Source organism: Pelobates fuscus, chromosome 1 (genome assembly GCF_036172605.1).
Source record: "Pelobates fuscus isolate aPelFus1 chromosome 1, aPelFus1.pri, whole genome shotgun sequence".
Classification (NCBI taxonomy): Eukaryota; Metazoa; Chordata; class Amphibia; order Anura; family Pelobatidae; genus Pelobates; species Pelobates fuscus.
In genome coordinates, this window is record NC_086317.1 from 78304882 (window position 1) to 78329809 (window position 24928).

The window sequence follows — 24928 nt, forward strand, 5'->3', positions numbered from 1 at the left end:
TATTAACGATTTTTTATTCATATGACTTGTTTTTGTGTGTAATAGAAGCAAAATATTACATCCCAATTCGGAGCATGCTCAATGTTAAAGCAGGTTGTACCCTGCTTTACAATAATAGCTCTTCGGCTCTATAGGAATGAATGTCAACTCTGACTGTCAACTCTGACTGTCTGAGTAAAGGCTGTTGATACCAGTCGTACAGCAAAGTTCTGTAATTTCTACCACTGATTCATTTTGTCTAAAATCAGTACAGGGGACTCACATGACCCTCGCGCGCTTATAACTGTCTATCTATATAAACATACGTTTGCACATCTACTTCTATCTTTGTTTATCCATCCATATGCCTGTTTGCAAATCTCTTTATGCATCCTTCTATCCAACCACCCAATTCTATCAGTCTGCCTGTTTTGCTTCATTCAGTGGTCTTTGATATTTCTGTCTTCTTAGTGAACAATGAATTTAGTAAAGTTTCCACCAGATGGTGCTGGTAATGTGTATGGTTCCTAACTTGTCACAGCCCCCTTTTCAATGACTGGAACAAACCTCACAAAATTTAAAAGGCTTTAGAGCACAGAATGTCTTCAGCTGTGTGGTTCTGTGTGCTTAGTTGAGCTGTGCAAGACATTTGGACTCATATCTTCTGGATTTGTAAATTACAAAGGCTTTTGATTTCTGCAACCAAATCCTGTATCCGTTAATTTCTTAAAGAAAATGAAAAACCCCCTTGTCCTGTTATGGTCCTTCAATTTTTTTGGATTTTCCTATGGGACTGGATTCATGTACCAATTCCCAGCATCCAGTCTGCAACACAATTATCCTGATCAGAATGCAGCGTCTGCCGCCAACAGCTTTCAAAACCGTCGGTGAGTAAAGCCATTACCAAAACATGCATTTATTATAATTCAATATGGTAGCTAATCGATAATAAACCTAAAGTATAAATCACAGTCTAAATAAAATTCAAAGTACAAACAAAAATTAAAAACACAAAAAACTAAAACTGTTGTTTAATTGTTTTATTTAAAAATATATTAATGTGTCTATTCTACTGTATTTTGTGTAACAAACAGCGTTTAAAAAATTAACAAGACCTATTGTTCCAAATGTGTTTTCTCATTGAATGTGGTAACTTATATCTGACACTGGATCATAACATAGTTGTAGTTGGGAGTTGGAGTCCTGTGCAATTACTATTTATCAAGCATCTCCCAGCTTCCCAGTTGAGCATTTATTTATTTATTGCTGATATATTCTGCAGCACTGTACAATTCCGTTAGAACATACAATATACATAGACAAATTCATACCGTACCGTAAGCTGAGATCTAGCCATTGGAGCACTTTTATAGATAACCTGTAAGCTTACAATCTAAAGGATATAATGGGGATTTGAGGCAAGAGGTGGCAGGGGGAGTTTGGAAGTGATGGCTAAAAGAAGTTAGCAGAATGTACTCATTGATGTTAAGGACTTGTCACACGGATGCAGCTCATGTGAATGCCACTGGCTCTAAGTTGCTCATTGCTTGACTTGGGAATATTTTAAATTTGTTTTGCACTGAACTTTCTGAAATCCAAGACTTGCCCAGGATGCTGTGATTACGCACTCCGAGTTAGGTCATAGTGTCACTTGACATTATGTAAGTGTACGTCCAAGCTGAAATCTATTAGAATATCAATATTAATATCATTATCAATAAATAACAATGAAATGCATTAAAAAATATGTTCTGGTTTATTACCATATAGAACAATAAAATGCATCATGATGCTTCTATTAAATATATTAATTATTTATTTATAAAATATTCTTAGCTACATATTATTCACTTTTAAGGCTCAATGAAGGAATAGGGGATTACTGTAAAATCCTGCTGAGAATGAGAGACTGAGCAAGCAAATGGTGGAATTGGCTTAATTTAACCAATCCCCACCTAGAATTAAATTGTATCTCATGATTGATGTACATAGATTTTAATTAGTTACTAATGGTTATGCTGTGTGCTGATTTTAGAGATTTAAAAAAAAAAAAATACCACTTACAGCGATCATTTCTAATTATGGATTAGCATATTCATTGGTTCTAATTTAATTACACTTATATAGCTGGACTTGATTATAATTAGCAAGATTGAACTGATAACTTTTGCAGATACATTTCAAGTGTTTGATCTATATAGAATGCCCAGTAGAGGGCAGTGTTGGTCTGGAATGCACATAAATGTCTTTGGAATATTTCTTTTTTTTTTCAATCACTGTTTTCACTTGAGAGTTCAGTGACACTAGGCATTGATACAGTGATGCTATGCAGTAATTCTATGTCATATGTAATGTTGTTGTAACATACTGTATGTAAAAGCAAATGTTAGGGTAAATGTTAGGTCACGGGCGTTGCTAGGTTCCAGAAATACCTGGGCCTTGAGCCCAAAGGAATACTCAATGAGCACTTTTCTAACAGAGATATGGAGATATGTCATGTCCCGGGCCTCTCTAACCATGATGTTTAATTAAAAATAATCTGTATTTAAAAACACCATTATCCTCCTGCCCCCGTCCACCAACTGTAAAGATTAGTTGCTAAAGAGTCCTGTATCCGGGGCTTCAGTCCCCAAAGTAAGTAGTCAAACTGTTTTAGGTCACAGCCTAATTTATGCGGGGTGCTGCTCTCCGCCTCTGCTACCTCAGCTAGAGAGCCGGAAGCTCCTGAGGTGCTTAGCTGAGGTAGTGGAAGGGGGGTCACAGTGCCTGGCAGAACCCATGTAAGAATTCAGGCATTTTAAATGGTTTGACTACTTACAAGGGGGTTGCTAGGAGACTCTACATGCTGCAGTGGTGATGGTAGTTGAAGTGTTTCTTCCAATAGAAAAACTTAGCGAAAATAGCAAATATGGCCAGTGGAGACAAACCTATAAAATAGAAATGTTTTTGTTTTAGCTTTGTATATGATTTTCTAAACGGTTCATAATCATTCTCTTATTTATTTATACTAGATAAAAATGAACTGGTACTAAAGTTATTTTCTCTACACGTCTAATGTGTGAATTGTATTCTATAACCGCTAGAACTCTTGGAACTTTGCTGCTGGAACATCTCATCTGCAGTGGCTTCAAGTGTAAGCATGTGTTCCTTATAAAGTCACTAAGGATGTGAGCAGTATTTAAACAAAGGATAAACAGTACTGTTTATCAAGAGGTAAAATTACCTTAGCAAATACACAATGTCTTCTGTGGAAACTCAACTATGTGGACATGTTGAGATGGACTTTTGGCTTTCAGACAGTGTTAATACTTGCAATCAGAATTTATGATTGCCTGTTAATTTTATTTAGCCATCTAAAGACCAGGGGCTATGCAAACTCAGTTTCTTATGACTCTATGGCATGTGTTTGGTCCTAAAAGAAAGTCAGTAGCTAGCTGCAAATAATAAGAATGAACCACTAAACACTGCTATGCAAAAAGGCCGTTATGTCTAGCGGTTCTTTCTGCATATTGGACCGTGTGCTGTTAAAACAATACAATGGTAAAATGCTGAATTGCATGCTATCACCTATGAAGTGTGTATCACCGGCTTTATCTCCAATCTCAGTCTAATTCAGGTTTGGATAGTTATCAATAGTTAACCCCTTACCTTCACGTGTTAGACGTATACAATTAAGGCAGTCCTGACAGCATCTGCTACGAAGAGGATAAGCATAGGTTTATATTGTCTATGTCACCTATTCTATAAATACATTAGAATATTAGATCAATCAAAATATAAAAAATAGGGAGGTTCAAGATTACCAGATGTATGTGGAAGTAGTCTTCAGATTTACTCGTAGACTACTCGTAGAAAGTTTACAAACTTTTTACATGTGTCGTATAATTTCATGTCCACATTCCCATGGTAACTACACATATCGCCCTTTTTACAAATACTAAATACATTTGGAGAGGTAAGGGATTAAGGCTTAAAAATATTTCAGGACACCCATGGGACTCTCCAATGATCGGTAAACCCACAGGCCCAAGATACACATTTAAGATGTATTTTACCTCAACAAAAACAAAAATACTATTGATCTAGAAACTTAATTATGTTTTAAATGAGCAGTAAAGACAATCATTCTCCTTTTATTAAATAATAGATTTGTGTCTGAAAAAACGTTTTGGTTCGGTCAAATTGAGTTTCATACACGTTAATTTCTGGTTAATATCGGCCATGTGATAGTTTGGGAAAACCGATTGATGTTAACGAAACTGTCCTAAAATTGCATTTATTAGTGTTGAGCAATGCAAAAATGGGTAAAATCTTGCCTAGCCTAGTGACTACACAATATTAGGCTCCCACTCCCACACAGACACAGCAATGGTAAAAGACACAGTCACTGCTGGTCTGTCTCCGTCAATAGCTATGCAAAAAAGTCTGAAAGAGTCTTGCTTGGAAATATAGCTATTTTACTCCTCCTACTCTTTTCCCTCTTTAGGTCACTTCTCACGTGATCTATGAATAAAATAAACATTTTGTGGCTGCCCTCCAACCATCAATCCTGCTGATCGGACAGGAAATGGAGCCCTAGTCAGGAGTCTTGTCAGATTCTACTCCTTTCTATTCCCCTTTTTTCCTGCATAATGGACAGTGCCAGAAAATGGGGAATGGAACAAAAAATTGAAACAAATGATTTATCCATTACCAATTTAGTTTGTTTTGTGATATGTCAGTATGTGGCGTTTTGGAGTTGCAGAATTCGGACAATTGCTGATCCTACAGGCATTGTGCATGAGCGTCTAGTAACGTGGCAAAAAAATTCCTAGCTCCCCAGAGGCTGTCCTAGCACCCCGGTTATACAAATATTCATTAACGTCTTTTTCTTGTTGGAGCAGGCGATCGAACATTAGGAGTGTTGAATTCCAACGTGTCGGGCTGTCGCAAATCGAGCGACTCACTGGCATGTTGTTTCGCCGCTGGATATCTGCAAAGTGCACAATGGCCGTGTAGGAACGCCTGAAATGGCCACACACCTTCCTGGCCTGCTTCAGGACGTCCTGTAAGCCTGTGTACTTATGCACAAAGCGTTGTACGATCAGATTACACACATGTGCCATGCACGGCACATGTGTCAACTTGCCCAAATTCAATGCCGCCAAAAATTTGTTCACAAACCACTTTGCCGATATCCAGTTGCTGCGGAGTCAGCCACTTTTCCACCTGTGCGTTCAGGGCGGACAGGAGTGCTTGTCCGGTGTGACTCTCTGCTTTCAAGCAAGTCAAACCCAAGATGGCGTGACACTGCCGTATCCGGGATGTGGAATAGTACCTGGGGAGCTGGGGGGGGTGCAGTTGATGTGGAGCAAGACGCAGCAGCAGAAGAGGACTCAGCCGAGGAGGTTATGGAAGAGGATGGAGTAGGAGGAGTAGAGGAGGTGGCAGCAGGCCTGCCTGCAAGTCGTGGCGGTGTCACCAACTCCTCTGCAGAGCCACGCATTCCATGCTTGGCAGCCATCAGCAGGTTTACCCAATGCGCAGTGTAGGTGATATACCTGCCCTGACCATGCTTTGCAGACCAGGTATCAGTGGTCAGATGGACCCTTGCCCCAACACTGTGTGCCAGACATGCCATTACTTCCTTTTGCACAATCGAGTACAGGTTGGGGATTGCCTTTTGTGAAAATAAATTTTGTCCGGGTACCTTCCACTGCGGTATCCCAATAGCCACAAATTTTTTGAACGCCTCAGACTCCACCAGCTTGTATGGTAAAAGCTGGTGGGCTAATAGTTCAGACAAGCCAGCTGTCAGACGCTGGGCAAGGGGGTGACTTTCTGACATTGGCTTCTTACGCTCAAACATGTCCTTGACAGACACATGACTGTGGGCAGATGAGCGGGAACTGCTCAAGGCGAGAGACGGAGTGGCGGATGGTTGAGAGGGGGCAAGGAGGACAGCAGTGGTTGACGTGGCTGAAGATGCTGGACCAGGAGGAGGATGGCGGCTTTGAGTTTGTGTGCTGCTTGTACTCATGTGTTGATCCCATAGGCGTTTGTTATGTGCGATCATGTGCCTACGCAAAGCAGTTGTACCTAGGTGGGTGTTGGACTTCCCACGACCCAGTTTCTTTTGGCACAGGTTGCAAATGGCATCGCTGTTGTCAGAGGCAGACACACAAAAAAAAATGCCACACTGCTGAGCTCTGCAATGACGGCATTCTGGTGGTGGACACAGCATGCTGTCGGTTTGGTGTGCTGTCGGGCTGACCCCGGGTGCCGATGCATGCTGTCTGACTGTGCCACTAGCTCCTTGCGACGACCTCCCCCTGCTTCCAACTCGTCTCCTCCTCCTCCTCTCTGTCTCCCAATCTGAACTTTCGCCCTGTTCTTCTTCTTGCCGAGTGGGCACCCACGTGACATCCATGGACGCATCGTCATCATCAACCGCATCGCTTGTATCTGACAACTGAGCAAAGGAAGCAGCAGCGGGTACAACATCATCATCATCACACCGTACGTCCATGTGTGTAATGCTGCCTGACTGAGACATATCCCTGTTATCTACATCCTCTGGCAATAATGGTTGCGCATCACTCATTTCTTCAAACGGATGTGTAAATAACTCCTCTGACATACCAAGTGAAGCGGCTGTGGTGCTAGTGTTGGTGGTGGGGGCAGGCGGGTGAGTGGTATCTTGAGAGGTGCCCGAAGCTAAGCTGGAGGAGGATGGTGCTTCAAGGTTCCGAGCGGAAGCTGTAGAAGATTGGGTGTCCTGTGTTAGCCAGTCAACTATGTCCTCAGAACTTTTCAAGTTCAGGGTACGTGGCCTCTGAAAACTGAGCATTATTCTAGGGCAAAAGGGAATCACAGCACTACGACGGCCCCTGCGGGGTGGCCTGCCTCTGCCTGTCATTTTCTTTTTGGATTAGTGGTACTATGCGTGCAAGCTACTGTGAGACCAGATATGAGTGGCAGTGTGCACTGGCAGAAGTTGGCAGAGTACACGCTGTAGGCCTGACACACCCGCTTGAAGACAACTAACTGCTATTCAATCTATTACAGTGAAAAAAAATGTTTTGTTTTTAAATGCGAGCTATTGTGACACCAGATATGAGTGGTGGCACTGGGCAAGTGCAATTAGATTACACACACAAAAAAAAAGCAGACGGATGTTCTAGCCCTAAAAAGGGCTTTTTGGGGTGCTGTCCTTACAGCAGAGATCAGATGAGTCCTTCAGGACTGTAGTGGACACTGAATACACTAGCCTAGCTAGACATTTCCCTATCAAACGAGCAGCAGCTAAACTTTCCCTCCTCTGTCTAAGAATGCAGCTTCAGAATGAATCTAAAATGGATGCTGTACAGGAGGTGGGAGGGTCTGGAAGGGAGGGTCTGCTGCTGATTGGCTGGAATGTGTCTGCTGACTGTGAGGCACAGGGTCAAAGTTTAGTCAATGATGATGAATAGGGGGCGAATCGAACCGCGCATGTGTTCGCCCGCGGTGGCGAACGCGAACACGCTATGTTTGCCAGGAACTATTCGCCAGTGAACCGTTCGGTACATCACTAAACCTCACCAGCTCAATCTGCATAACATTCATTTTCATCTCACAGTACTGCCCTGTCTTGTAAAATAACTACTAAATCTCTGGCTCCATCACCAGTTTTCTCCCTCGTAACTCGGGTACATTAACAATATATTTAATATTAAACTCAGTACATGTTCGTGATGGACTCTGACAAGGGTGAGGTCGCTATATGAGTCCTTTGGAATGAATGGGGCTATAACTCGGGAAATGCACAGATGTTCAATAAATGATTGTTAGCAAAGCAAAAATATTAGACTTTGAGAATAAGCCCCCAATGTTGACAAAAAACATTAATTAATAGCTTGCCCTTCAGTTACAACCAGCTCGAGTCTCATAATTCGCTTTTGCTCACTTGTGCCATTACAGAGGAAACCTTAGCCTGTTGCATATATCCGCATAAGAAGTTGAGTAACCCAAGACAATAGTTTCAACCTTCTTTGGGCCTCATCAGTGAGCATGGGGTTCTTGTCGCAATCAATCTTTGAACTTAGGGACTTGCTATATCTCTCATGTAGAGGGAGACTTCTTTCATTATTGGATCTGGACAGCCTTTGTGGATGGCATCAGTCTGATATGCGGCAGGCTAAGATTCCCTTGGTAATGGCACAAGTTAGCTGAAACCTGTATGAGACATTAACAGGGATGCACTGAAGGTCAAGCTATTTGAGAATTCTATTCAGTGTTAAGCCATTTTTGAACAGTGTAATAGTGAATGAGAGTTACTGGACCCCAGTATGGTCCCTACTGGCGGTATAGCTAAGGTTTTTACACTTTTTCTAAGCCATACCAAGTCACACCATTAACGTGTTCTCAGCAAATCCTTGATGCTTAAGCTTATACTTCCTCATTAGGCAGAGCAGCACAAAGGGGATGTGTTGCCAGGGACTCTAGTTTAGCATTACCATCCAAAAATAGTTTAACACACAATCTTATTGAAGGAGTTTCCTGCTATTAAAAGAACACTCTGGGGGGGGCGGGGCTTGGACGCCATCCTGGACGGTCGCAGGCAGATTGAGCTCCTGCCTGAAATTGCTAATCAAGGGGTTTTAAAAGGGACAATTACCCTGGAATCGTTAATCCCCACACGAATGACCCCAACCTGCATTGCTTGTGCGACTCTGGAGCGGAATACAGACCCACCATTATCGCAAACCAGCAACTGTGGCCTCCACCCTCTTGCAGCCTGGGGCAGCCTTGGCGGGAGACGCGGCCGATCTCTCTGCCGGAGACGCCCCGGCTTTTACTTGTGTGAAAAGTCCGAGCCTTGCACTCCCCCCCTCTGGGCCGGCGGGGGATATCCCGGCCCCCACCAAGCGAGTACTTACGCCTGCAGCGCTCCCGGGCGACATCAATAGAAGCAACCTACACGTGGCCTCCGAAAGATGGCCGACGGTGAAGCTGCACTAGCTCATCTACAACACAGCAACTGGGAAGCAGAATTCTGCCAAAGATTCGACATCATGTGCCAAAAGTATTGGACGGGCTGGGAGGAGCGGCGAAAACCCACTACAAAGCCCACATTTATGGCGCAACCCACAGCCAGAGCCCTGGTTCAGCACACCACTCTCCAACTGACCTCAAAACGCGCGCACAAACGAGATGGGCGACGCGTACACCCAAGCATGAAACCCTCCAAGCAGCAACCAGGGCTGAGACCCTCTGAAAGGCGACACCATCTTCGCCATGCACTCACCGCCAGGAAAGCCCAGGCTCGCAAACTGAAGCCACTCAGTGCACGGGGGACTTGCCAAGGCACCTACTGGGAGCAGCCCCTTCTAAATCAGGAGCTGAGCTGGGTCTGGGACATCGGAAGCAGCATGAATGCCCGGCGGAGGAGTCAGAGCAGGAGACGCTGGAACCAACTCCCGTCTAGCACTGCCTCCCCGGCAGTACAGTGGCCTAAGCAGATACCTACCCTCACAGAGGCCGGACAGGCAGCTACCTTGCAGCACTGCACAACAATACCCACCCACAGCACCTGGAAACCCGACCTCCAGAAGGGGCATCGGCTGACTCACTCGGCACACCCAGAGACTCTGGCCTAGGTGGTCTCCAATTTATTCAGAGAGCTACTGGAACATGCCCCCCAATACCGCCACCATCGCTACACCTGGAGAGAAAACCACAGGAGACACCTTGCCGGGCCAGGAAATGGACTACCATTATAGCATACCAAAGGTATCGGGTGAGGTTACTTTTATTCCAGCCAGCCTCCTGAGGAAAGAGCGGGACTTAGTGAGGATTCGCACTAATGTTAACTGATGAGTACCCATTAACACAACGTTACCTGATATCTGTTTGATAAGCATGCTATTACATAGATGGCACCATTTAATAAGCCTGGCAGACCTAGCAATTAGTTAGTTTACACTTATAGGCTCATGTCCAGCCCTCATGTTTGTTTATCACATGTATGCATGTTACCACCATGCTGTTAGGTCTTCCAATATGTACAGTCTGCAGAAAAGGGACATTAGTCACGCAAACGCACACAGACCCTAGAATGCAAAGTTTTGCTTACATATGCTATGTGAATGTTTTGCAGTCAGATGTACCTAGCTAGTTTACCATGATCTAATTATAAAAATGCGCTAAGAATGCAAAGTTTTCTATGTGAATTAACCTACAAAAAATGTGCAAGTACTAACATAAACCCAATTGTTATAACTGTTTTTTGAAAAGCATGAGGATTGCCGTTGGGGTACCGCATGCTCGCTTGTTATATCCCAATGCACTGCAAAAATAAAGAATTAAAAAAAAAAAAAAAAAAAGAACACTCTGGGTACTGACATGGAGTGGTTTTGGTGCCCAGAGGCCACTGACGCCTTCTAAGTGTTTACTCATTTTCGAATAGTTTAACACTTAAATGAAATCCCCAAGTAGCCAGTCTGGCTTCCTCTCCTTTGTGTTAAGATACATACCCTTGCACTATGCCATTCACCTGGTGCCCCTGCCTCCCCAAGAGAGCAACACACCAGTTACACATCCTCAGACACCAGGCTTAAACCATCAGATAGTGAATTTGAGGACTTGGATCGCCGTATGGACTGCTTACCCTGCCTTCCAAAGTGAGCAACATAACAGCAATTATACATCCTCAGACACCTTTGCCAGTTTTTCTGTGATACACAAAACAAGTAGGGACCAAATCACCTGGCTCAACACTTTTATGACTATTTCCCAATCCCAAAGCCTCACAGTATGGGGGCATGGAGCAAAGGCTTTTAAAGTCCCTTTTTGGAATTAGTTTCACTAAGTATTTTTATTTCCATTTTAAATCTTTTCTTTCACTTGCTATATTATCTGTTAACCTATCTTTTGAGGGAATACCAGCTGGATGGAAAAACACTGATTAAAAACTCATACTCGCTGTTATTTTTGCAAGCCAGGAATCTGTCAGTGACCCTTCAGACTAATTTCCTATATGTCACTCAACCAAATCTGTTGCTTCATTGGAGGTTTGTTTTCTTTTGGTTCATGTAAATTTCAGAAGAACAATTTTTTTATTCTAGCTATGATGATTCTGGCATTCCATATCACAAAGGACAAAATATATACATATTTTTTTTTTTTTTTATCTTGAGAAATGCAGACACACTTTCAGAATAGAAAAGGGTACAAGATAAAGATAACATGCATAGCAGGGCTATTCCCATTATATTAGTGGACCATCTACTAAGGTGTAAGGATTTTCTCTAAAGGAAGCCAACGTAGAGGATGACAAGCAAAATAACTTCAAAAGACTGCATTAATAATTTTATGTGCACCACAACTGTTAGACAGTCAGAACCATAGCAGCTATTCCTTGGCGTAGATCTGTCTGACATTTTCCATTATGGAGAAAAACTTTTTTATGCCTACAAAGAGGTTTTGGATATCTATTTTATTTGAAGATGACTCTAACATCATTGTTGGCTAGGGCAGCGTGCTCTTGAGACGTGTGTGGCAGGTCAGTAGCATCCATACCACTGATCCTAGGAGTAGGCCTCAGAAATAGTACACAATGGAGTAGGAGATCTGTTTTGATCAGGACTGCAATTTGGGTTGATCGGGTGATCAGTCGAATTTCTGAATGCAGAGCCTAAAAGCAACCGAATCACGAACCAAATAAGCCGTGCAACAGCTGAACATGTTCATTTTGATTTATGATTTCTAATTCCACTGCTGGCACCAAAAGAAAAGATGATTGGTGGGAAAAAAAGATGATTGATGGTCACTAAATGTTGATTTTATTCATAGAGCAATGCAAAGAAAATACTTTTTTTTAATGCTTCTCCTGTTTTTCCCACTATTGGTTACTTTTTCTCACTTGATCTGTAAACTAAATTGTGTGAAAATGCTCCTATCAGTGTATTGTAAAATATCTGCATAATATTATATTATGTATATATTTTATAGTACACTGATTGGCCCAACAAAAGTTTCTTACAAGTCTAGTCAGCACTGTAGACCTCAAGATGTGTGTGAGCATTTCCCAAATAAACTTTACGCTCATGTTAGTAATCGCCCATAACTTGTGGGATCTGTGACCCTTCATGGAGACTTCCGAAAGTTGCCAAAATTACAGGGAGACCTGATGGGCTATATCAGTATTGCAACCCAAGCACTCCTTGAGTAGGCCTCAAATCACAGCCCTAGATCAGATAACCTGGTTGGCACAAAAAAAAGTAATTCATCAAGAGCTGAGGTGGTGAGGACTCAAATGGTGGTGGTAATTAGCAAGAGATAGAGGTGCTGCACTACGTCTATCTATCTTACTATATTTATTTAATTTTTATCTGACCATATTCCTTACTTGATGGAAAGCTGAAACAAGTTTGACATTTTGTTGGTTTCCAAATCTTATATGAACCACTGTTTATTTTAATTTACAATACTTACATAATATGCTTTCCTGAAGAAGTGTGTTTTCAAAGATTGTTTAAAGAAGTGGAGACTGGGTGAAAGTCTAATGGAAGGGAGTTCCACAGAAAAGGTGCAGCCCTGGAGAAGTCTTGGAGGGTAGCATCAGATGTGGGAGTACAGACAGAGGATAGATGTAGGTCTTTGGCAGAGCGCAGGGGCCTCAACTTGTGTATTAGAGAGGATAGATAGGTTGGAGGAGCATTATGTAGGGACTTGTAAGCAAGCGCCAGAATCTTAAATTGAGCCCTACAGGGAGTGCAGAATTATTAGGCAAGTTGTATTTTTGAGGATTAATTTTATTATTGAACAACAACCATGTTCTCAATGAACCCAAAAATCTCATTAATATCAAAGCTGAATATTTTTGGAAGTAGTTTTTAGTTTGTTTTTAGTTTTAGCTATTTTAGGGGGATATCTGTGTGTGCAGGTGACTATTACTGTGCATAATTATTAGGCAACTTAACAAAAAACAAATATATACCCATTTAAATTTTTTATTTTTACCAGTGAAACCAATATAACATCTCAACATTCACAAATATACATTTCTGACATTCAAAAACAAAACAAAAACAAATCAGTGACCAATATAGCCACCTTTCTTTGCAAGGACACTCAAAAGCCTGCCATCCATGGATTCTGTCAGTGTTTTGATCTGTTCACCATCAACATTGCGTGCAGAAGCAACCACAGCCTCCCAGACACTGTTCAGAGAGGTGTACTGTTTTCCCTCCTTGTAAATCTCACATTTGATGATGGACCACAGGTTCTCAATGGGGTTCAGATCAGGTGAACAAGGAGGCCATGTCATTAGATTTTCTTCTTTTATACCCTTTCTTGCCAGCCACGCTGTGGAGTACTTGGACGCGTGTGATGGAGCATTGTCCTGCATGAAAATCATGTTTTTCTTGAAGGATGCAGACTTCTTCCTGTACCACTGCTTGAAGAAGGTGTCTTACAGAAACTGGCAGTAGGACTGGGAGTTGAGCTTGACTCCATCCTCAACCCGAAAAGTCCCCACAAGCTCATCTTTGATGATACCAGCCCAAACCAGTACTCCACCTCCACCTTGCTGGCGTCTGAGTCGGACTGGAGCTCTCTGCCCTTTACCAATCCAGCCACGGGCCCATCCATCTGGCCCATCAAGACTAACTCTCATTTCATCAGTCCATAAAACCTTAGAAAAATCAGTCTTGAGATATTTCTTGGACCAGTCTTGACGTTTCAGCTTGTGTGTCTTGTTCAGTGGTGGTCGTCTTTCAGCCTTTCTTACCTTGGCCATGTCTCTGAGTATTGCACACCTTGTGCTTTTGGGCACTCCAGTGATGTTGCAGCTCTGAAATATGGCCAAACTGGTGGCAAGTGGCATCTTGGCAGCTGCACGCTTGACTTTTCTCAGTTCATGGGCAGTTATTTTGCGTCTGGTTTTTCCACACGCTTCTTGCGACCCTGTTGACTATTTTGAATGAAACGCTTGATTGTTTGATGATCACGCTTCAGAAGCTTTGCAATTTTAAGAGTGCTGCATCCCTCTGCAAGATATCTCACTATTTTTTACTTTTCTGAGCCTGTCAAGTCCTTCTTTTGACCCATTTTGCCAAAGGAAAGGAAGTTGCCTAATAATTATGCACACCTGATATAGGGTGTTGATGTCATTAGACCACACCCCTTCTCATTACAGAGATGCACATCACCTAATATGCTTAATTGGTAGTAGGCTTTCGAGCCTATACAGCTTGGAGTAAGACAACATGCATAAAGAGGATGATGTGGTCAAAATACTCATTTGCCTAATAATTCTGCACTCCCTGTATATCTAACTGGAAGCCAATGTAGGGACTGACAGAGGTGCGAGGCGTGAGATGTGGAGGCGGACAGGAAAATGAGCCTTGCCGCCACGTTCATAATAGATTGCAGTGGTGCAATCTGGGAACACGTTAGACGACTGAGAAGGGGATTGCAGTAGTCAAGACGAGAAAGAACAACGGCATGGACCAGGACCATAGCCGCGTCTGGTGTTAAGTAGGGGCAGATGTGAGCTACGTTTTTGAGATGGAAGCAGCAGGATTTGGCGATCGACTGACATGAGGGGTGAAGGAGAGGTCGGAGTCAAAGAGAACAACTAGGTAGCGAGCCTGCAAGGTAGAGGTGATGGTGACACCGTTGACTTGCAGGGAGACAGACACGGGAGCAACACTTGAGGGAGGAAAGATCAGAAGTTCTGTTTTGTACAGGTTGAGTTTATGGAAGTGAGCAGCCATCCAATTGGAAATCGCGGAGAGGCAGTCAGAGACACGAGTCAAGATGGGCGTCAGAGTCAGAGTGTAGGAGCGCAGCATACATTTATAGTGAAAATAAAATATTATTGAATTCTTTCAAGTTTTCCCCATTCATATTTTTGTTGTGTGTGGTCAGGTGAGGACCACCTTTTCAGGCACATGAAGAAGGAAAGAGCATTAATAGTGTGAAAAGATTTGTTGCATTGTCAGCACTTAAACCTTTTAAATATTTCAGTGTTATTTTTTTATTGCCTGAACCTATTGAGAAAAGAATAAGTTGGCATAAATAGTTGCATTACTCCGTTAAACATGATGGAACAATTGCATTGTTTTGTCTAATGGAGTCAAATGTTTTTGGGTTTTTTTTACGTTCAGTACACATGGAGTCACTTATGTATAACTCACCAATGTTTCTTATGCACCTTTTGACCTGTTTTGTTATATTTATGTTATATTTAGTTTTTTATTAGTATTTTATTTATTTAATTGTATTATTTATTTATACACATTGGTCAACTCAGTTTCATGCATGGTATTTTTATAGCAGCACGTTTTTCAAAGCACGTTCAATATTATTTTCTATCACAGCTACACTACCCAACTTTCAAGCATAAATCAGGAATATGAACACAGAAAAGACGTATTACTGAACCGTAGAATGGCTGGGTTTAATGTAAAAAAGAGAGCTAGCGTAAATGTAAAACTATCCAAGATCAAGAAAACACAGAAATACGGTATAACTAGCCAGGTATGGGTTACAGAGGTCAGGGGAGTCAGTAAACAAGCCAAAATCAAACACGCTGTATGAGAAACCAAGAAGAATCCATAACAGGGCAATGACTGACTTTATCTCATTTCTGAGGTGAACACTGATTGGTCCATGTCACCCCTACGACCCCATAAAATGTGGGAACAGGGTCACAGTGATGATGTGGCACTACCAGAACAGGAAATTACGCTAGGCGTCATATCAGTATAAATAGCGCGATGCTTCAAATGTACAGCGTCCCTCACACTATCAGCAAGCCAAAATGCATTCACCTCCCAACTGGCGCGTTTAGGAAGTCCGATTGCAAGCGCCTATCAGGTGGCACATCCAAGTCAATGCAGGCAGCGCGTGCAGGAAAGCCAGAGCAGCGCGTTGATTGAGTAAGTACCATGACCCTTTCAAAACGTGTCGCTGGCACCACTATCTTCCTTTTTTATTCTGAAATAAATTTGAGACCATTTATCTAGATATCAGCTGACAATGAAGCGATTCTATAATTGAATATAGGAACTGTTTATGCCATTTATATAGAGTGTTACGGGAAACATTGCTCAAACAAATACAAGCCATTATCATATAACAATTAAAGCTAATATAACATAACAGTGACTCTATTATTTGGCCATTGGAAATAAATACTTTACTTGGGAACTGGCAATATCCGACAGCAGAAGGAAATAACCTTGTCAGCAATGCCAGCTTTAGTTTCTCCGCTAGCATTATGACAAATACACTGGAGTTGTAAGAAGTACGTAGTATTTATAAACTGGACGCGATAAGAGGCATACATGAGCAATGTGTGAAGGCAATAATCCAGCTGTACCTTTCTAGTAGGATATCCTTTTCCTCCCAGATAGAAACACACATGGAGTTTTTTGGCATGACAATGAAATCAACTGTTCTAAAATACCAAGACATTCAGGTACAAGATATCACACAGGAAAAATATAAAGATGTTAGCGCTAATGGTAATTACGTTTTTTTTAAGGTGATCACTAACAGCATATAAGACTAAAATGGTTTAAGGACAGCTATGCGATGATAATACTGGCAATTTTCCATCTTTGGGTAGTCCCAAAAACCTTTTCAAGGACAGTTTGGAAAAAATAAGAAAAACAAAATAAATAAAAATTTAAAAGAACGTTCAAGTCAAAGGGAATTAATGGCGCACTCCAAGCATCATACCACGAGAGATCTGGAACCCTGCATTGTAAATAGTAAAACCATTTTTTAATGGTTGGGTTCCTCTCCCCATCTCCCCATCTACACTACTCCGGAGAGTCAGATGTTCCTAGGCATGAATGTCTATTAGCTCTCCTGAGCTAAGCATAGTAGTGAACGGTTAAACTCATTTGCTGGAGTGCAAATGTATAGCTTTTCCTAAAGTAATTTTTTTTTAATAAAAATCTGATTTCTTCCATAACTTGTAAATCATTTGGCAGCAGAAAAATAATTTCCAGGATTTTGACCTTAACATTTGATTGACAAGGAAGAGTAGGAGATCTCTTCAAATGGTGGTTCTCCTGCTCTTTTTCACAGTAGCTACAAGATGTGCTGTAGTTGTTTTGCTCTTCCTATCACTTGCATTAAGAATATAGGAAGTGAGTTACAGTTATCATTCTGTTCTGACAATTATGTGATTGGATGAAGCCATCAGGTTGGCATAATGGGGATGGTATACCTTGTTTGTCCGATCACGTCAGTATCTGGTTTGATGGTTATTTTTGTGTAACACCATGAAGCACCAATCAAGACAGTACCAGAGGTGTATGTGTTAAAATATTTAAATAGCAAATGAATACATCATTTATCGCTACGAAAAATTATATCTTCATTTCTTATGGGGCTCTTGGCCCTTACAATACATCTGTTATGATAATATGATAAGTATGCATATTCAGTTAACCCACCATCCACCCACACATGATGTGCTAAAAGGTTGCGTCAGCTCACCTATACATGCAGTACCAGCAGGTTTAATGAACACTTTATTTCATACAATATAAGTAAAAAAGGTGCGCTATACCTTTAAATATTTAAGGTGCGAGTATATGCATATAATTAGTGCAAAAAGGAGTGTGCAAATTAGTCACACTCGAATAAGATTATGTGCAAAGTTGCAAGTGAATGGTGGTAAGTAATAAAATAATAACTTACAATAAAAAAATATGTCTCCTTAGATGCTCCAATCAGGTTAAAACATATAAAAAATACAGAGAGGAAAAAACATAGTATAATATTGTTTGATAAACAGGTATATAAAATAAACCCAAAATAGTTACTCACAAAGATAGAGCAGTAAAAGTCTGCTCTAACTTGTCCAGCTTATAAGTCCACACATCAGGACTTGGATGGTAGTATAAAATAGCAGGGTACCAGCTCGATCAGTAGTAAAAAAACACACACTTTATTTTATAAAATCCAAAGTACCGTTCCCATATGGAAGTAAAACAATCATGTATCAGTGTTTGCACGAGGGATATCTACCACTCCCATACGAAACTTCAGCACTTCCTGGAACTCGGTGTTTCGTCCGATCACGTGATGGCGTGATGACGTGATGACGCGTTTCGCCCAATCGGCTTCCTCAGATCACGTCCTGATGTAGCTGGTCCTGCCTTTTAAAGCCCATGTTGGGGGAGTGGAATCTATTAGTTCATTGGGTGCATTCCCATAGTCTTTTTTATAATGAAAAAGGGGGTAAGTCCGCTAAATGTCTAAAAAGGGGAATCCCACAATCCATATAGAATTGGAAAAATTGGCACAAAAATCAAAAACCAAAAAAAACAACAGCAAAGGATAATATAAAACTGTACTTTAAAGAGGTAGTTCATAACAGTAATCAGAAGGTACATGTATAATTTTTAAAAAGAGATATAGGCATGTATATATATTATTTTAAAAAGATATCTGTATATATATTCTAAAAAACCTATTTGGTCCAAGAGAAAAATCCAACAATAAAAATATATAAGTACACCTATTAGCAGAAAGAGGAAGAAAAAAGCGAGGATAATTAATATCAGTATATACATTTAAGTATAAAATTAATTACATAAAATTGTACAAATCAAATTCAATATTAAGACCTTTGGGTTCTAGGGTATCTAATGTGTGAACCCATTTCATTTCTTCTTTGCCTAGGTATTGAATAAAATTTCCTCCGCGCCATGATTTTTTAACCATTTGAATCCCTAAAAATGTGAGGCCACTAGGGTCTTTGTTATGGTACCTTTTAAAATGAGCAGATACGCTATGGTGATCTACACCCTTCCGAATATTATTAACGTGTTCATAAATTCTTTTATGTAGGGGGCGGATGGTCCTCCCTACATACTGTAGACCACATGGGCATATTAAAAGGTATATAATATTTTTAGAAAAACAAGTAATAAAATCTTTAATGGTATATTCTTCTGTTGTATATTTTGTTTTAAATGTGCTAATCCCTCTTACAGTATTGTTTTTGCTGCATTTGCATCCTACACATTTTCCACATGAATAAAAACCTTTTTTATTTACACTTAAGAATGTTTCTGGCACTTCTTTTCTTGGGTGGTTAAATGTCAGGATCTGCTTTAAACTAGGTGCACCTCTAAAAGTGATAAAAGGCTTATCTGGAATAATTGTTGATAGTTCTCTGTCTTGTTTTAAAAGGTGCCAATGTTTATTAATAATAGATTTAACCTTTTTAAAATCCTGATTAAAATCTAAAACCAAAGGTACTTTCTCAAATTTTTCTTGTCCTCTGTTGAAATTACTTTGTTTAAAAACTAATTCATTTTTGGACTTTGGATTTTATAAAATAAAGTGTGTTTTTTTACTACTGATCGAGCTGGTACCCTGCTATTTTATACTACCATCCAAGTCCTGATGTGTGGACTTATAAGCTGGACAAGTTAGAGCAGACTTTTACTGCTCTATCTTTGTGAGTAATATTCCTATTTTGGGTTTATTTTATATACCTGTTTATCAAACAATATTATACTATGTTTTTTCCTCTCTGTATTTTTTTATGTTTTAACCTGATTGGAGCATCTAAGGAGACATATTTTTTTATTGTAAGTTATTATTTTATTACTTACCACCATTCACTTGCAACTTTGCACATAATCTTATTGGAGTGTGACTAATTTGCACACTCCTTTTTGCACTAATTATATGCATATACTCGCACCTTAAATATTTAAAGGTATAGCGCACCTTTTTTACTTATATTGTTTGTATGGTGTTTTGTGAGCTTGTACACATTTAGGTGCTGCTTTACCTTTTTCACCTTAATATTTACACCTAAATTTATACACTTAGCGCCTTTTTTGCTTGTTTATCTTTTTTTTGACTTTATTTCATAATTGATGTTTTAAGTCAGATTACTCAAAATATGTACATATTACAATGCACAAAACAAAAGGAAAATCAAAAAAATATTCATAAGCATTTATTTCAGTCAAGATTTATCCGTCCCCTGCTGAAACAGAAAAAGAAGAGATTTAATAAATAAAGTTATGGATGTGTTATGCAGTAATTTAGTTTGTGATAATAAATGCTGTGGCCTGTTTTCATCCATACTAAGTGGTCTGTCTTATTGGGGGGTTGAATGGGGTTAGCTTTTGTTCTAGGCTGCATCGCGATTCCCCACTACGTACATACATGATCCAAAAGAAGGTAGAAAACACAATTGTAAACAATTTATGCCACAAACAAAAAAAAAAGGAAAAAAAACCCTTCTTAATTCCAAAAAGCAGATATCTCCTTGGATTAAAACACTGTTATCGCGTATTTTAACTATTCTATCCTTTAATATTCTGTTTTTCAAAAACAACATCCAGAACAGTTTATAAATACCGTATTTATCGGCGTATAACACGCACCTAATTTTCAGAACGAAAATTCCAGGAAATTTCCACCCCTCCCATAGTATTCCCCCCCTCATCCCATAGTGTCCCCCCCTCCCATAGTGTTCTCCCCCCCCCCTCCCATAGTGTCCCCTAGTGCACTTTCCCTCTTGTCTCATAATTACTTACCTGTCTTGAAGCGTGGGCCGGCTTCACAGCGCGCACCGCGGTACTGGAACTTAAATTTCAGGTTCCGGTTTCCGGCGGGACTGAAAGGAAGTGTGCACACACTTCCTTTCAGTCCTGCCGGAAACCGGAACCTGAAATTTAAGTTCCAGTACCGGCGGGACTGAAAGGAAGTGTGCACACAATAGTGTGCACACTTCCTTTCAGTCCCGCCGGAAGCCGGAACCTGAAATTTAAGTTCCAGTACCGCGGTGCGCGCTGTGAAGCCGGCCCACGCTTCAAGACAGGTAAGTAAATATGGGATATCGGCGTATAACACGCACCCATGATTTTCCCCCTATTTTCAGGGAGAAAAAGTGCGTGTTATACGCCGATAAATACGGTATGCCTTTGGAATCTGTTAAAACTACCTAATTAATTAGAGAATTCCACACATGACAATTTGATTAATAGTGAATGCACATGTCTAAGAGATATGTATGGCTAAGTTTATTGAATTGTTATCTGATGTGACGGTCACGCATATAAAGATATAATAGGATATACAATGAAATAGAACAAAAAACGGCACTTCCTCCTTTTTTGTTACCTCACCAAATGCGTATCATGCCTATTTAAAAAGTGTAGATTTTTTGTTGTTGGTCTTTTCCTGTTTTATAAAATGTTTTGTCTTCAATGCACTGTGTAAGCTTGTGTTTCCTTTCACTTCTTATCTTGATTTGAGTTCACACAATCCACTGTTTTAATCTCCCCTCACTAAGGGTGTTTGCAAAATTCACAATAGAATAAAATGTTTAGTCTGTGAATTAAAGGATAGCATTAAATCAAACATGACGGATGCAAAACAAAACTCATCTTTATTGTCCCACACCCAAGAATACAAAAAAAACTCTCTATAATATTTTTAACTTTTAATTCTGTGAATGGTTTATTTATATTCAGTGCGCACCCTCTTTCTCTATTTTGCAGTAGGAATAAAAAAAAAAAAAATACATACCCAATAATGCACAGACACCAATAAGTTGGGTAAAATTCTATCCACAGCTTTTTATATAATATGATATCAATTTTAATACAAAAAGTCATTTTTAAACAAAACTATGACACAGTATACAACTAATCCCCTCACAACATTACAATGACAATGACCCCAATATTAACAACTTAACACCATAACAATATAACAACATAAATAACAACATGAAACATAATAAAGTGCAAACAATTTCCCCGAATGATCCAATGTAGGGGTATATCGAGATACCCCACACCACCAGGTTCTGAGCCACAGGCCAGCTCGAAACCTACCATATCAACTTGCCCGAATGATCCAATGTAGGGGTATACCAAGATACCACTACACCCCCAGGTTCTGAGGTAAAGACCAGCTCCAAACCTACCATACAATCTTGCATGAATGAGCATACCAAGATACCTCTACACCCTCAGGTTCTGAGCCACAAGCCAGCTCGAAACCTACCACACCAACTTATAAATCACATACCAACTTTTAAAAACACATAATTAATTTAATCCCTAATAACAACCCATTCAACCCCCCAATTTACCTATCCAGTCTCCCGCCGCTGTGATAACTCCAAACCTAACACAAAATCAGGGAGGGTGGCAACAAGGTCTGTGAGAAAGCATTAGAATGGGAACATTATACGTATCACCTGCACATCCCAGATAACTAGCCAATCCAAACACACTAACTCTGAATGCCCGCCTCCTAGCTCTGTCAAGGCCATATTCTACTAAGCTGTGCTACTCCATGGGCTACAAAAAGTCTACAAAGGGCTAATACAATAAAGGCATTATTGATATGTATTTTTACTCTATTGGAATAAATGCAACGTGTAGTTGCCTTGCCTTTGAAGGATAAATGTCCCCTTAAAACTATTTGGTTGAAGTAAAAATCCTTTTATGTATTGAAAGGAAATATATATTTTTAAATGAAATATATGTAAATAAATTAGAAAAGCTCATCCCATCCTTTTAGTGTATGACATAATCCTTCAGCCACATGCATGCATCTTGGCTCAGACAGTGCTTGAAAACCAACCGTCAGTGTCTACGGTTTTCCCTGTTTTTATGTAGGACTTGAAGCAGGGAAGCTCATTGAGACTAACTGTCGGTGTACCTGGGAGAGTGGCTGAGTTGGATGGGATTCAGTCCCCAGGCTGGCAGGCACAGTGCGAGGAGCGAGGAGGGACAGTGATATATGCCACATCTATAATTTCATTCTTGGTGCACAGTGCACTGGGCCTTTTTTGTGCTGATTTGAGTAGTGGTTCCTGGGCTGGCTCATTAAGCCACTTACTGGAGAATAACTAGTATCCCTCTATTAACCTGCAGAGAGAAAGAGCCATCAGTGGATCTTCCTCCTGGGAGTTGGGGGACACAGAACTCTACAGATTTGGCTGTGCCTAAAAGAGAACTGTAGAGAAGCTCAAAACAGGGCCAAAATACAGTGCCAAAACTATCAAAGGGCCAATGCAACCTCTCAATGTCCATTGAGTGACCCACACTCTGACCTGGACTGGTCCTGAGGAACACTAACCAAATGCTCTGTGAGTCAAGGTCTGGGGTATTTTATGCTGCAGCCCATCCAACACAATGCTGGGATGTGGGTCACAACTTAAGGATGACAGCTAAATGTCGTGTGGCCAAAAGCTAAGCTAGTTGCTATCTCTCTCTTGTTCTGCCAATTCAGTAAAGTGACCACGGACTCAGCAGTAATACTAGTGGTCACTATAGTGACTCCTCTTCTGTCGTGTCATCAGACAAGACGTGAACAAAAAGGGAACTTGTGACGGCACCTGCGTGTTTCTTGATGTGTGACTATGCCTGCATGTGTCTATATGCATGGCCATAGGTGTTGCTGGGGAAGGCTTTAGGGGCTGAAGACCTGCGTATTAGATGTTTTTTAAGCTCTTGATCTCTACAGGTAGTGGAGTGGGAAGAGAGAATTAGTGTTTTTTTTTTACAAAGCATTCACCTGATATAAACAGAAAGATAATTGAGTGACCTGCAAGGCAACAAGGAAAATATGGTATAGTTCTCCACAAAGCTATTCTGGGAGGGGAGGCGCTGCCTCCCCAGGTGACTGTCATGAGGGTGCTGGGAAAAAGTACTCTGCAGAACGTGCTGCTATTAGTTAGGTAGTATAGGGGGATTGAATTGAATACCTGGCTGTGCAGCATGTGCTTGTTTCCAATGCTTTTATGGCTTTTTATTTATTGTTTTCTAGGCATTAAGGGATCACATGCTAGGCATTGTGGGTGTACACTTCATTTTACAACATGGATATAGTTTATAGCATTAATCCTGTATGCATAGAACTATACATGATAAGCGTCAGTTAAAAATGTAAGGGAACTGATACATTTATTAGCATCTTTAATTGTATTGACTTCAAAATGGCATATTTGCATGATATTTCACTTATGCTTGACATTTGCCAAATCATGTTAGGTACTTTAATGGTGTATAGTTATGTTTTATGTATGCGTCAATTGGTAGTGTATTTTAAAGGGACACTAAAGGAACCCAGACCACGTAGACTCATTGTAGTGGTCTGGGTGCAGTGTCCCTGTCCCAATTAGTCCTGCAATGTAAGTCATTGCCACTTTTGAGAAACTGCAATGATTACATTGCAGGACTCAGGCTGCCTCTAGTGGCTGTCACTCAAACAGCCACTAAAGGCACTTCCTGGTGGTTAAGCGACTTTGACGCCGGACGGCCTTACGCTCTGCATGAGGACATCCAGCGTCCGTAAAATCCCCATAGGAAAGCATTGAAGCAACAGTTTGCATAAAGTCTTGCTTGCTCTGCTCGAAGAACTTACCTCTTCCAAATTATTGTCCCTAAGACATGAATAGTCATCATTATACATTATTCCTGTTTATTGCTGGTCCTTCACGTGTTGCTTGCAATTTTAAAGTTGAAACTTCCACCTACATTAAAGGAATGAGCTGCATTTTCCTCGCCACGGTGGCATTACATTAAGATGTCACCAACACCTGTACTCGAGCTCTTATTTCTTTTCCTGGTTCCTGAACAAGTAGGTGCTAAATATGATGGCTTTGAGTAAAAAAAAATGGTGCTCTGGTGACACAGCCAGATTTTCCTTGACAAGCAGTCAAGATGACGTTTATTTAGCGTCTGGCAGTATGTGCATGGCTTGTTCAGCTGAGTGGAGGTTCTGTTCTTGTCTTGTCTGACACCTACAAAACACTTGGCAACAGCTGCAGTAATGTAAACAGAGCTTCAGTCCCGGCAGAAAACTGCACATATTCTCCCTTTGCGCAATGATAATAGATGCATTCTCTTCAAATATTGAAAATCATTCTGTTATTTTAACCCATCTAGAAACAGTAGAGTCGGCTACACACTGGAAA

General features: G+C 40.6%; 1 protein-coding gene across 1 annotated transcript in view; it reads left to right on the top strand.

Moving 5' to 3' along the window:
• The first annotated feature begins 586 nt into the window (after positions 1 to 586).
• Positions 587 to 24928, top strand: part of COL26A1 (collagen type XXVI alpha 1 chain) — a 374102-nt gene continuing 349760 nt past the window's right edge. The window contains exon 1 of the mRNA XM_063444114.1: positions 587 to 866. Coding sequence (XP_063300184.1) covers positions 715 to 866 — 152 coding nt within the window. The 5' untranslated portion in view covers positions 587 to 714. The remainder of the gene's footprint in view (positions 867 to 24928) is intronic.